This window comes from Phoxinus phoxinus (genome assembly GCF_949152265.1).
Source record: "Phoxinus phoxinus genome assembly, chromosome: 10".
In the NCBI taxonomy this organism is placed as follows: domain Eukaryota; kingdom Metazoa; phylum Chordata; class Actinopteri; order Cypriniformes; family Leuciscidae; genus Phoxinus; species Phoxinus phoxinus.
The window spans coordinates 26050912-26066172 of NC_136885.1; the positions used below are offsets into that span (position 1 = coordinate 26050912).

At 35.5% G+C, this 15261-nt stretch overlaps 1 protein-coding gene across 1 annotated transcript; it reads right to left on the reverse strand.

Moving 5' to 3' along the window:
- Positions 1-3262: 3262 nt before the first annotated feature.
- serinc2l (serine incorporator 2, like) lies at positions 3263-14739 on the reverse strand. The gene is made up of 10 exons (XM_079625241.1): positions 14526-14739; positions 11797-11958; positions 11525-11712; positions 11327-11406; positions 10433-10570; positions 10143-10312; positions 7965-8055; positions 7373-7523; positions 5726-5935; positions 3263-5470 (listed from the first exon to the last, which is right to left on the reverse strand). The coding sequence occupies exons 1-10, from the start codon at positions 14562-14564 to the stop codon at positions 5332-5334; spliced, it is 1368 nt and encodes a 455-aa protein (XP_079481367.1). The 5' UTR covers positions 14565-14739; the 3' UTR covers positions 3263-5331.
- Positions 14740-15261: the final 522 nt, after the last annotated feature.

Here is a 15261-nt window from a genome sequence, read left to right on the forward strand (position 1 = left end):
ATTTATTCAATTCAATAGCATTAATAGTGTAAAATAAATGAAAAATAAGTTGCAGTAAGGGTATTGTACTGTAAAATGAAACTGCGGTAAGGGCATCATACTGTAAAATGAAATTGCAGTAAGGAAATCATACTGTAAAATGAAATTGCAGTAAGGGTATCTTACTGTAAAATGAAATTGCGGTAAGGGTATCTTACTGTAAAATAAAATTGCAGTAAGGGCATCATACCGTAAAACACATTTACAGGTAAGCTACTGTAAAGTGGAACTTACAGTAACTTACTGGCAATAGTGCTGCCAGTAAGTTACCGCAAAAATACAATAAAATGTCTAACAGTGTACTAGTTATTACACAGTTATTGTAATTAGTATAGTATGTACTTGGGGAACAGGACTGCAAAAATACAATAAAAACAGTAATAATGTAAAATATTATTCCAATTTCAAACTTTCAATATATTTTAAACGACAACAGTTGACAATGGTAACGGCCGTGCTCCTTATTATTTGTGTGGATACCAGGATAATATTTTTTTCATATTTGATGAGTAGAAAGAAATACTAGTAGAAAGTGTTTGAAATAGATTTTGTTTTGTAACAATGAAAATTTCTTTACAATCACTTTTGACCAAATTAATGCGCCATTGCTGAATAAAAGTATTTATTTATTTCATATAAAATAAAAACTACTAAATAAAAAATTCTCACTGACCCTAAACTTTTCAATGGTAGTGTATTTCTGAAATTCTTTTTTTTTTAATGAATAATGAATAATAAATATAATTGTGCAAGCCTTGATTTTATCCACCAGGAACTGATTTGATTATAAAAAGTGAGGACATAATTATAATTCATTGATCATCCAAAATAGCTAAAAATTGAATAATTCTTTATTTAATTTGTTTTATAAACTTAAGTTCTCTGCTGCCCCCCAGCAGTAGCTTCATGGACCCCTGGTTGAAAACCTATACAGGCGTAGACTTTCTGGCTTTAATTATTAAAATTAATTATTTTCTCTACCTGCAAGTTTCATAGCAGAAAGTACAGCAAAGTATAGTTCAGTAAGTTGCTTTTTTTATTAAAAACAATGACGTTTTTTTCTTTGAAATAACATGCAGCAATGAATTATACACAATAAGACCAAGAACATATATTAAGAAAGTAAATAGTCAATTTTGCTCCAATTGCTGGTTATAGCCAAATAGTGTGCACTTATTTCCCTCTCTTTAAGAACGACTGATGGCAGAAAATCTTACATTACATTAGCTAGTGCACTAGACCTTTGGGTAAAAGCAAGGCAAATCCTAGAAATTGCATTACATATCAATTGGAAACTTTCATAAATATTTCAGAGTATATGCCATTCATTGTTTAAACTTCAATGCTCTCATAAAACCACATGAAACAAAATAAAGCACTGCTGCGCTTTCGACGTCGACTCATGGGTTTGTAACACACCCACCCGGTTCTAAAGGAAAACCACAGAGAGTCATGGAACCCTGACCTTCAGATACAGACCACAGCCGTCTTTCTGCTTCGCTGGTGTTACACAAGTGTGCAGAAACGAACACTATTAGCAAAACACTATTGCATAAGCAGGCATTATCTATGCTTAGTCAAGCTGCCAACTGATAAACCACACATTTGAGAAGAGGGGCCTGATTTTCAGGGCCCAAAAGCACTTAACATTCAATGCCTTCCTTATCCACAAGCCACTCATAACATCTGCAGCACTGAGAGGAGTTTACGAAACACGTTCCCTTTTAGTATCGCTGCTTTTGAAACAGATTTTTAGACTTTCGTAGTTTTCTCTGGCAACAGTAAAGTAACTTTTTTGCTGCTAATGCTGCCAAAGGCTACACAATTGTGAGCATGATAATTGCTTGTAACTCGAAGAGGGTTTTATGGTCAGTGAGGCCAGTTTGGGGCACTGAGACTAAATTGGGTAAACGAAAAAAGCATAAACATGGATGGAGGAGGAGGAAAACCAGCACTTAAAAGATTCAGATACTGATTTAATTATTGTTTTTACCTCCAACAATGTGTCATTTGAAAACTATGAAAAACTGCTGACATGAAATTGCATAACTGGAGTAGAATCGAGTAATTAAAGGGCACATTGTTTGAAGAGTGATGGCCATCAGTATTGAGAAATGCATGTTCTCCATGGTATAGAGATCAAATCAGCAGCACATCAGTTCCACCTGGTGGGCAGACAGTAAATGCAAATACAACCTTCTCATTCTGTTCTAGGAGACTTGATTTAAATGGTCAGCAATGTTTTGATGATTAAAGGAGTGGTTGATTATGATTTCACTTTTCTAACTTTAGTTAGAGTGTAATGTTGCTGTTTGAGCATAAACAACATCTGCAAAGTTACAACGCTCAAAGTTCAAAGCAAAGGGTGATATTTTCTTGTAAAGAAATTGATTTTTTTGGACTACAACAAACGTAGGGACTACACGACATTCCTCCCAGGTTAGTGACCTCACCAACCCTAAAATTAAAAAAAAATTCGGTAACGAGATAGATTATCATGACAGAATATGCTAATCAATGACTAGAAGATAACTATAGCTACCTAAATTCATCACCATTGCAGAAGTGTTGTCACTTCTTCTAGAGTCTCTCCATTGTTGTCTGACTCCGGTTTGAGCATTGAAATTTTCAGTGCATGTTTGTGTGAGGTAAAAAGACACAAGCTGTAGAAGCTCCGTCCTCTGTGCCGGGGGCAGCAGCTCATTTGCATGGACAGACTAAAAAACGGTGCGTTTTTGCTCACCCTCAAAAAGTGACAATTTTAACATGCTATATAAAAATATCTGTGGGGTATTTTGAGCTAAAACTTCACTCTGGGGACATCAGAGACTTATTTTACATCGTGTGAAAAGGGCATTATACCACCCCTTTCTCTCTCACACACACACACACACACACACACACACACACACACACACACACACACACACACACACACACAGTAAAGAGATAAGTAAAGTTAGAGATTTTCAAATATATTTTAAAAAAATCTAGAAATGTATATTTCTAGCAAATACTATAATAATAAACACTTATTTGGTAGGGTCTGAAGGAAAAAAAATACTTATTTATTATTTCATATCATTTATATATTTGTTGAGCCCTGAACAAACTTCAATCAATAATCTGACAAATGCCACATCCAATAATCATGACTTCTTGTTTTGATAGTAAATTATCAGTCAGATCAATACAGTTAAAAGATTCAACTCAGGCTAACCAACCCATTATATGAGTTTATTGAAATATATACAGCATACACACTAATCAAACAACACCAGATCACTGAAATAGTACATTCACAGAAACAACTGAAAGGGCAATATTGTATGAAAATTAAATGTTATAAAACAGCAAAGGCACTTCCTCACAGGTCTGAAATAAACCTGGTCGCTTTTGATAAGACGGGTAATCGCTGAAGGCACATGAAGAATTACTAATCTTGTATGTTGCACCTAATAATAGACTACAGATGAACCATCATGCTTGTGTTAAACTGTTACTTTGGAAAAAGGTCAAATATACTTTATTTACACACAGTACATACTTCACAATCAGTTTCTTCCAATGTCACAAGCATAGCACGAGCAATACCGAATGACTTGAGGCAGACACACCTACAATACTTAGTAATGAAATTTCATATTTTGCTTTGATAACACGTTAAGAAAATTTGACTAAATGTGTGGTTTCCATCATTTTTAAAACATTTTTATCCACAAAATCCTATGTAATTTAACTCCAGCATGTGCTTACAACAAAAATGTACAACAAAAATAAGTATTATATTCTAGTCATTACAAAAAAATAAAAATAACAAAAGTGTAGTGTCACAGGCGGAAAGCTTAACAAATAAAACTCCGGGAGCAACATACATAAATTATTAACATATTAACCAGCCCTGAACTGTAATTTATATGCAAGTGCTATTTAATTTTTTTTCCACACTAAATTACCTATTGCCACACTAAAGTACATTTTACTTAAGCATTCTGCCAAACAACAAGCTAGATGTGCTAACATGAGGCTCTGATGGGTTGGCAGCACCATACTATATTAATTTGGATCAGTGATCTAGATTACAGCACAGCCTGTAGTCCATGGAAGTGCTGGAGACCCTGATCAGCGTGTGTGACCTCACGGTGGAGTATGGTGTAGTGAGCTGTACTGGGGAAGGGTGTTGTGTCAGATTGGGCTTATCTCCTGGATGCACACGCTTTAGGGGCTCTACAGAGGACCTGGAGTGAAAACAATCCCCTGTTCAAGCCCCCCAGTGCACGTGGGTTCCCCACGGTCCTCTCTCCCAGTTACATGAGGAAAAAAACGTGCCAAATCAGAGTGAAATTGTATATTACAGAGTCTATTGTACAATGCATTGAAGAAGACCCTGATGTTGAAATGCTATCACTGTAAAAAAGGTTTCCTCTTCAGGTAGAGTAGGTTTCTAGCAGCAGTATTATGCATATTAGTATTCGTGGCTGACCACTATGTCTCTAGGATAGTTATTGAGTTTATTTGTTGAACTGGAAATGTGTGGCGTCAGATTTAAGTAGCATACACCTGTTAAACTGACGAGTAGTGCCGTTTCCTTAATGCAATACAAAATAAACTAGCAATTTTGACTTTATGAAACATACTTATAGCAATATTGTGTTTGAAATTACTGCGAAATAACCCTAAGGACCATGAAAAGTGAATTATTGAGGGTATCGACAACACAGTAGAAGCAACAACATTTATGTAACCCATTTACTTCATGTATCCATCATGTGTGGGGACAAAAATAATAATAAAGTGTGCATCAGGTGTCATGTATCCATCATGTTTGGGGACAAAAAACAAACAAACAAAAATGAAGTGTGCATCAGGTGTCATGTATCCATCATGTTTGGGGACAAAACAAATAAATACAAAAAATAAAGTGTGCATCAGGTGTCAAGCCTCAATGAAAGTACTGAGAAGCACCCAAAGTCAAATCGAATGATGAATGACAACTTTCTGCACAGCAGTAATCCTCACGTGTCATGTGTCAAGTTACTGAAGTGTCCTTTTTGTACCTTTTTATTTTATTTTTTTAATACGTCACGGAATCATATACTTTTGTTTTTGTCCATGCAATTTCATAAACTTGTAAGCACCTATTAGCCATATGATACTAGTCACGAATGGTCCGTTTCATATTTGAATTGCTTTCAATCGTGCTATTTAACGTTTTTTTTGGGATTGTAATATTTCGAACACAACACAAACACAGACAGTTTGAATGGGTGAGGGAGTCTCACCCACTCAAGCTCAGTTGAAGTCTCGATTGGAGAATATGAGAGGAGCCACAAGCGTCCACAGGTAGAGCCCCAGACTCAGCCAGCTGGAGCAGATCTTCACCCACACTGCAGGCATAGTGCTCTGCATGACCTGAGTGGTTATTTCAGGTCTAAAGATGGATGTAAGGGAAAGGCAGAAGAAAAACAGTATTTAGACCTGAGCCAATTTATGATGCAGTTCTGTTCTATTTATTGTAACTGCATGAAATAATGACTAGAACATTTTTTAAAGTTTCTCCTTTTGTGTTCCACCCATTTTAAATGACAAGTTATCATATATATATATATACATATATATATATACACATGTATAAATAAAACATGATCTAACTCCGGGATCAAAAAGTTAAAGACCGAACACTTACTTGTACCAGTTAGTGAGAGTCATCATAATGTAGAGAGAGGCCAGGAAGAGGTGGAAGTGGAAAAAGGAGTAGTTGTATGTGACGCCTTCCTCTTCGTTATCCATAACACGCCGCAGACCGTCTTCACCCATCTCCTCTCCTCCCACAGAGCCCTTTCCCTCTTCTGTCTGCATCAGCCTGTTCACCTGAGCGTTACTAGATGAACGAATGCTGAAAAGAGAACATGCACATGGACAATAGCATGATAATGATGTTCACTTCCCTCACATTAATATTTATTTGATGATAAGCTAGATTGAGGGGAAGAGTTTAAAGAGAGAGAGTTTTTTTTCTGATGTGGTGAAATATAAAAAAAATCATATAAAAAACATTTATGCAATTAATCCTTTTATTTAGCAAGAACGCATTCAATTGATCAAAAGTGACAAAGAGTTTTAAGATGTTACAAAATATATATTTTTCAAATAAACGCTGTTCTTTTTAACTTTCTATTCATAAATAATTCTGGAAATTGTTTTTAATATGGTTTCTAAAAAACTTTTCTGAAGGATTATCTGACATAATCAGTCATCTTAAAATATCTTAAAATAGAGAACAATTATTCAGAACAATATTATCTTTTAATGTTTTTGATCAAATAAATGCAGGCTTGACGAGCAAAAAAAAACGTATTTAAACCCCAAACTTTTGAACGATAGTGTATATATTAGTCCCACTCAAAATTCTGAATGAAAATAAACAGAAATCTGTGTTTGAACGGTTTCTAAAAAACCTAAATAATTGTTGATGCAAACTGAAAAATATTTCAGATTCTGCACCATTTCTAGTCACTACTCAAATAACAGATTTATGACACTGAAAATGTTGAAGGTTAAAGTTACCATCTAACTAAAAAAAAAAGTGATTTACTTGCAAAGGCAAATTTGTACTCACATTTGCTGCTTGGCAAATGTTAATTATGAACCTTGCCTACAGGTGTCCAAATCTGACATCACTGATCAATCAATACATCTCTGTTGCATGGAAAAAAATATCCCGAGGCACTCACATGGTTAAACTAAAAAGCCTTTAATACGCTGGGCTAATTCATTAAAACATTAAAAAGGTTGATCAACGCATTTTGGCAACAAAGAACATCCAATTCAAGATTCTTAAAGGGGTGGTGGAGTATGATTTCACTTTTCTAACTTTAGTGTAATGTTGCTGTTTGAGCATAAACAACGTCTGCAAAGTTACAACGCTCAAAGTTCAAAGCAAAGGAATATATTTGCTTTTAAAGAAAAGAACTACAACAAATGGCTGGTAGGGACTACACGACATTCCTTCCGGGTTAGTGACATCACCAACCCTAAACACACAGTCCATGTTGAGAAGAGGAAAAGTTGTTGTATAAGAGTACATTTGTGAGTCAGCTCTTTACCACCCCTTTAAACTATTAGCAATTAGTGAATCATCAAAACAGCTGGCTAACCCATCTCTGGTTCAGTTAATTATAATATCAAATTGTAGTGTACAATAAATCAGCATAGAAAACACCAGTTAACTACAGGAGCTGATGTAGAAATGTAGATGGTCTTTATGCATTTTAATAACAAATACTAATAGTAAATATCTAAATCATGTTCACATTTTTTTTGCTTAATGTACCTGGCATAGAAGGTGCAGAAGAGGAAGATAACCAATCCCACAATGCCTTGAGCATCCCACCACTGCACCATCCCAGGGGAGCTTGTGGGCATTGCCTCAGTTGTGTTGATATTGGACACCAGGCTGAGCAAACTAGGGTTACATTCCCGATCTATGGGTTGAGTCAGAAAAATGAAAGGTTTAAAAGTGAACATACTAAACCATAATATAATTTAATTACGGCAATTGATCACATACTTCACTACGGAACACTACACCCCTAGTGGTCAGCTAATCACATTTTGCAATGCTTATTTGGATTGCTAAAAGGTATATTTACTAGATCATAATATGCATACTAGACCATAACAGAATGTAGGTAAAGAGGGCTAAATTCATAATCTGGATTCTGAACCTATGGGGTAATTTGGCTTTATTCGGAAAGGAGGCTATAAAGGTTGAGCATCTGTTTTTTTATGACACCACAAAACTCACCCAAAAAAAGCATCAACCTGAGTAGGTTCATAATGAAAGCCCGTAAAATGAGAAGAGGGACCAAAGTCAGGTATTTTTTCTGAGTAAATATTTTCTGAGATTTTCTTGCGTGACTTACTAGGATTGTTGGTCATGGCTGACCAGGTGACATACATAGTGTACAGGGTAATAATAGAGGACTGAAGCAGACCAGACTGAGGGGAGGCATCCTGCAAACACACAAAAATAAAGAAACATATTTAGTTAAGTACACATCAGATTTTGTAAACACCAGTGAAGCTTGTATGACATTTCAGAATCTAAACTGCAGATTTTCACAGTGAAGAAAGCTCGTCTGTTGAGGCAGGCCAGCATTGATTTTCTGAATGCAAAGAAGGGAACAAAGAAGTTTCCTTTAAAAGACAAAAGCTGGAGGCTAATGCAAATAGTAGATGACCTTCAGTACAACGGAGAGACTGTTTTCTTATGCACAATATAAATCAGCATTCATGTCAGGTTTTTTGTACTGAGGCAAAATTTTACATATTTCGAACAGCTAGTTAAAGCGGTTTTGTCATTTCCTGTATGTTGCTTCACATTCAAGGTCTTAATGCTGCTTAATATCTTAAAGGGGGTGTCTAATGTTATTTCTTGCCTTCTGACTTGTTTACACGGATTCTCATGCTAAACGTGGCCAAAGTAAAAAAATAAAATAAGTTGGACGTGACAGAGTATTTCTGTGCCAAATACACTCCTACGGGATTCGTATAAGTTTCGGAAAGTTTTTTTAGAGTATGGCCCTGTATGGCGTCATAAAGGGTAGAATTCCTAGTATGGGCATTTCTCCTGGAAGAGCGCGTGCACACATCAAACAGAGCAAGAGCAACGCCCATCAACGTGCTTAGATCGGGTTACGGAAGCCACCGGCAGCGCTGTCATTTTGTTTTTAGACCACGAAATCAACAATGTCACCAAAGAATTGTGTTTTTGGTTGTAAGGGAAAGATAACCTTCCCAAAGAACCCAGCGTTAGGGGAACAGTGGATGCAGTTAGTTTTTCCGTGGCAGCAACGGAGTTGTGCAAGTTGTTTGTTCCCGGCATTTTCGGTGACAAATGTTTTATAAACAAGGACCAATTCGACGCTGGATTTGCAGATCGGTTGAAACTAAAAGATGGAGCGGTCCCAGCGCTAAAATATCGCGGTCATAAGTCGGAATTGCAGGCGGTAAGTAACATCAAATGGCTGTGTTTTGTTGCCAATGTTGCCAATCAAACAACACAAACGTATAGTGAATCAAAAGTTATCCAGCCAGGGATAATGCGATCATGTATTGTGCGTGACTCTTTAGCTCCGCCCCCGGCATGTCCCCATGTTTTCTTGGCCTTTAAACAATGTTTTTAAATTAGAGGGAAACATCACAGAACGCTGCTTGCTAAATGGACCCTTATGAAAATAATCCCAGAAGGTGCTCTTTGGTTGGGTCTCAAACATAAAAATGAGGAAAAAAATCCAAAAGCACTTCTTTTAGTACAAAAGTTAAAAAGCCTTTGTTGTTTTGGCTAGTTATTTACCAAAACTACACTGATTTCACCATACAGCCTTCCTTATGCTGGGTTCAGACTTTACGATATCAACCAAATTTTGGAACGATCCGTTTGACGTAGGATGTTGTGGCGATTCGTAAACGACAATGGTCGTAAAGACGCAAGAACCGATCGTTTCATCTCATATAGAGTATCATAGTGGAAGAAGTTGGCATGAAGTTGACCAATAGGTGCGCAGAAGCTTTTCCACAGCTTTTAAACAAGGCCAAACAAAAGAGAGATGATGGTATTGGTGCTGCGAGGTAGAATCAAGCAATGGAGGAAAGGTTTGTGGATCTATGGCAACAATACTCCTGCCTTTATGATGTTTCTTTGAGTGTCGATAGCGGAGGCTCTCCGAAGTGGCAATTCAGCAACTTAATGTTTAGCATTAAGATAACATGCCGCTTTGGTAGTTTGTTTACGCTCTTGTTTACGGAAGTCGGTCGCTAGTTCCGCCTTCTCTATGACATCACGCACGTCGAAAAAAGACGGCAAGGCAAGTGATGATTGGTTTGGAAGCAACATGTAGTCTGACACGACAAGAATTTAGGAGTCAAAAATCGCATCTGAATATGGCATTAGAATGCGTTTCTGACACACTTTTTGTAAAAGAAGTGCCTTGGAATTTGTTTGTCTTTTATTTTTATGTTTTTCAATTTCTTTGGAGGGAATTTTGAAGAGCAGAAATGAGACAGAATGAAAAGTACTCTGACATGTTTTAATACTTTACCTGCACTTTTGGCAGAATGGAAACCACAGATATGATGAGGCAGAGAATAAGGTTGAAGCTGATAAAGAACTTGTGTTCGGCGCAGTTGTCAGGTTTGGTGTAGTATAGGTAAAACAGCACAATCGCAGCAAAGGCAAGGGCGTAATGCAGGATAGTGAAGGACAACAGACCTGTAGACATAGGAAATGGTCTCATGTTTCTTTCTCGGAAAAGAGTAGATTGGGACACACCTCTTTGCAAGCCTATTGTGATGAACAGGATGTCTTACTGTGTATCTGCTCTCTACGTACCTGCGTACCAACATTTGTTGTTGCCCTCCTCACCATTCCTAACCCACATCTCATTCCAGGAGTGGGCAAAGTCAATTAGGAGGATGACCTGGATCAGGATGAACATGAAGGAGCCAACAATACCAAAGTAGAACCAAACTGTAATAAAAAAAAGAATAAAAGGAAACCGCTGGAAACAGTTGTGCTTGTGGAAATTGTGTACATACCCATGCATATGGACAAAAAAAAAAAAAAAAATCAACAATAACAACACTGGGATATTTCTCAAAATATTTTCTTTTGTGTTCTGCAGAAGATAGAACGTCATACAGGTTACTCACATGATGGGGAGTAAATGATGACAGAATTTTCATTTTTGAGTGAATTATCTCTTGAAACTATATTTATAACTAGGTCTAAGCTTAATAAAACATGCTTCTCTGAAGGGCCCATTTTTTCATCCTTAGATTCACAATGAAGCATACTAATGTCAAGATCTTGTTTTGGAAGTTACCCATGATCTCTGAACACAATGTTCTGCATCTTTAATTCCACACCATGAGGATTCTGGCAAGACAGTAACAACGCATTCTCCCTGCTAATGTAATATGCTATGAAAAAATAATAACATCCTATTCTACTTTCAATACCCATCTTTTCCCATGCATCTCAGAGCATTCAAAACAGTCATTAAAAAGTAATCGACTTTTTCCCAGCAGAAAACCAGGCATTTTCTGCATCCCTTGAAATTGAGCCGTGCGTTTCTGGCTTCCCAAAATAACATCATCATGTTTTTGCTGCATTTAGAGCTTAACATCATTGTCGTGCTGTCATTGTATTTCCCTTTGCGAATATATGAAAATGGAAATTGTTTTATTATGTACTGTTAAAGGAAGAGTTCAACCAAAAATTTACCATCATGAAATGTGCCATCCGGGATGAAAAAGGCTCCGACAGTGATGCCAACTAGGATCAGAAACTTGAAGAACCAAAACCTGTCGACAAAGTATTTAATGATAAAATCAAGCTAATTTAAATTCATGTAGTAAATGTTACAAAAACAACAACAACAGCAGAATAAATTAATGGTCATAAAGCATAAGTCAGACTCACCCGTTCTGAATAGCAGCACGAGGGTCTTTGCTGCTTTTTACACGAATCATGATTGCAGAAAAAAGGAAAAAGAAGCACGCCATAGCAAAGCACATGCGGTAGACTGATTTGTAGCCGACAATCACGTCACAGTTAACATGGTTGTCGATCCCTGGTATTGTGGTCCCACCTTGACAAAAGCCAGGAATCTGAAGAGACATTAAAAAGAGAGAAAATCAACACAATGCATTGAAAGCACACGTGAAGTGAATGCGCACTGATGGTGGACCCACCTTGCGGAGCTGCGTCTCCATGCCCGGCAAGATCATGATTACAGACACCAGTGTCCCCAGCAGCAGGAAGAAAGAGAAGATCAGCCGGGTGACGGTGGAGTTGTTGGAAGAAGGACAGCAGCCACAGAGCAGACATGGAGCAGAGCCACACAAACATGAGGCCTGTAACATGGAAGGAGTAAAAGGAAGTTATATCACCAGTTAACATGGCGTAGCATATTGATTTAATTGCCACAATTTGCCAGAAATCACAAACAATCTGGAAAACATTTGAAACTTTGATATACAGTGTTCAGAAAAAGATTTCTAACTAGAAAATAGATGTACTGTACAAAGTATCTACAGAGTACACATACACTATCAATCTAAAGTTTGTGGTCAGTGAGATGAGATTTTTTTTAAACGTTTTTGAAAGTCTCTTATGCTCACTAAGGCTGCATTTATTTGATCAAAAATATAGTAAAAACTAATATTTTTAAATATGATTACAATTTATAATAACTGTTTTCTATTTGAATGTGATGGCAAAGCTGAATTTTCAGCATCATTACTTCAGTGTCACATGATCCTTCAGAAATCGTTCAAATATGATGATATTTAGAAACAATAAGAAACATTTATTATTATTATCAATGTTGAAAACAGTTGTGCTGCTTAACATTTACGTGTGAACTGTGATACACATTTTTTTTAGGTTTCTTTGAATAGAACGTTCAAAAGAACAGAATTTATTAGAAACAGTCATTTATTTAACATTATAAATATCTTCAGTCAATTTTAATCAATTTAATACATTCTTGCTGAATAAAACTACTGACCCAAAACTTTTTGTATCAATATAAAACATGAACCACAATTGATTATAGTATATCTAACCAATCTATTGCACTGTAGCCTATTCCAGCTCCTACAGTACGTTCCAAATGTGATGTCGTGTGATTTATTCTGTTTTTGATTAATTTACTACTTTTACTTCAATACAGACTGTAGTAGACTAAAACGTTTTATATGTAATTGATATAAGAAAAAAAAAATCAGTATTCAGCATGTTCCCTGTCATTATTGCTGTGAGGTGACACAACTGATATTCATCAGGTGGTGCAACCATGTCAATTCTTGATTTAAACTAACAGATAATAGGTCTAACTAACGTGTTAACAAATGGCTGGAACTAGATTGTGAATAGTTATTGTATTGAATGCATTTACTGGTACAAATTTGTATGATTATTTTTGCGTTTAAACATAAAGATAGACTACTAAATAAATAAAGTACACAACCACAAAATAGTAATGTGTTAGGCACTGTAGACAGTTTGACACTTTAAGGGTTACTTTGAAAAGATTTATCCTTTTAAATAAAATGACGAATATATTTATTTCAACGTCTGTTTGAATGATTTTTAAATTCTTTTTGAGCCTGAATAATTCCTTTAGTGAATCCGCTGCAAAAACAATTCACACAGCATGTGCAAATAAACATCACTTTATTCTAAGCGAATTATCCCTATGAAAGTATGAAAGATTGAAGCATGTTGTAAATTGAATGCATGTTTTGACTGTTGTAAACTTAGAGCATCTTTTCATGACATTCATGAATATATATAATATATAAAAATGACCAGAGAAGGAAGGATTTGTTGACTCTATTGAGGCAGGAAACAGTCATGAAATCATTGCTAAAGACTTTGACCTTCATAAATCTAGTCATGCATATTGTATAAAAGTGAATTTAAGGAAATTAAACACATGACCGTTACTCATGCTAGGAGTGTCTGCTGTGCAAAATTATTACAAAAAACATTATTGCCAATCATTTCTATATTTCTCAAAAACTACCTGTAGACTGAACTGGAAGACTGTATTGAGGACAGATCAGAAAAAGTGTGTCTTACTGGCACAAATATTAAGTGTAAAATGAAAACAATGCTTTTCCCAAACATAACAAGTAGCCCATCCTACAGTAACTATAACATAAAGGGTTGGAAATATTGTTTGGCTGTAATTAGAATAGATTTGGCTGTCATGCAGTGTGTTTTGTACCAACAAGTAGTAAAATCAATGTCATTGAAATAATAATTTACAGAAAATGGGTCATTTACAGAATGTTGCATGGCATGGAAAGGCAAAAGCCAATTTCAAACTACAAACTACAAAATTTCTGAAACTGAAGTGGTGTGTTTTGGAACTGTCAGGTCAAAACCCTGATCCTAAAACCAGCAGATGAAAGCAGTTCAGTCAGTAACATATTAAAATAAATCTCACTAGCGTTTATCTACAGGTCATAATTTACGTAAGTTTCAATTCTTTGAAAATGGGCGTTGAACACACATAGGTTGAACATTAGTACTGGTGAACCTTGTTATTCTGAAAACCTGTATAACTTGAACTACTATGAGCAAATCTTATGAAATAAACCGCATCGAAACTACAAGAAGATAAAATCTCTACGAATAGTTCATTTAATCATACATTGTTATTTGTTATGAAGCCATGACTTCATATAATAGATCTCAATGCAAAAATGAACACACTTCCGTGTTGTTGTTTCTCAGCGAAAAGCTCTCCGAAATTACACATTTTCCATTAGGCTACGTAGTTTTTTTTATCAATGCGTTTTCTTAGTTATATGAGTCTGTGTTTTCTTTTCAGATAACGATTTAGCGACGCTGTCAAGTGGCAGCTCAGTTAACGTTAGCTAAAACGTGGAAAATTAAACAGAATACTTACACAGCTCGCAAGAGAGCACAACGCCATACAGGCTCCCATTTTGTATTAAAAAATAAATAAACTACTCCAAACCGTCAGAACTCAGAAGATGAATTGACAGTCAATTACAATAAGGTGTTTCTCATATTCCATCAAATGATTCTGGTATTTGAAGCTAGCTATTGTAACTGGGATTTGACAGTTTATGATTTTTCATAATAAAAGTTCCTCTTTTATACATTATTAAAATTGTGACTCTTAAGTAGTTTGTGATACATAAATCCATGTTTTTAAATAATAAAAACATCGAAGATTTTTGTAAATTACTACATTTATATGTTCTCCCATAAACTTTTTTTTTTATAAAAATGTATGCTTCAGTGTGTTACATTTTTTTTCTGTAGTGGTGTATTTTAAACGATGTATATATTACTTATGGTTTTCTTTTAATTTTTTTTTACAAATTAATTACATATGCATACTAGTAAGGTCTTTATATTAACTTTCAAAGTTGAGTCCTACCACGTGAATTCAATTAGATAGATTGTCTATTATTATGTATTATGTTGGTGTTAATAACCATAAATACACAGCCTATAATAAAGCAATATAAAATAAATTGATTTCTTATTTACATATATGTGACTTGAGTTATGAATGCGACTGTGAGTTATGTACCAACTAAGATGACTTCTATTCAACAACTTTTATTTTGAAACGTGAGCTCAGCAATTTGAAAAATACATTTATAGTTATT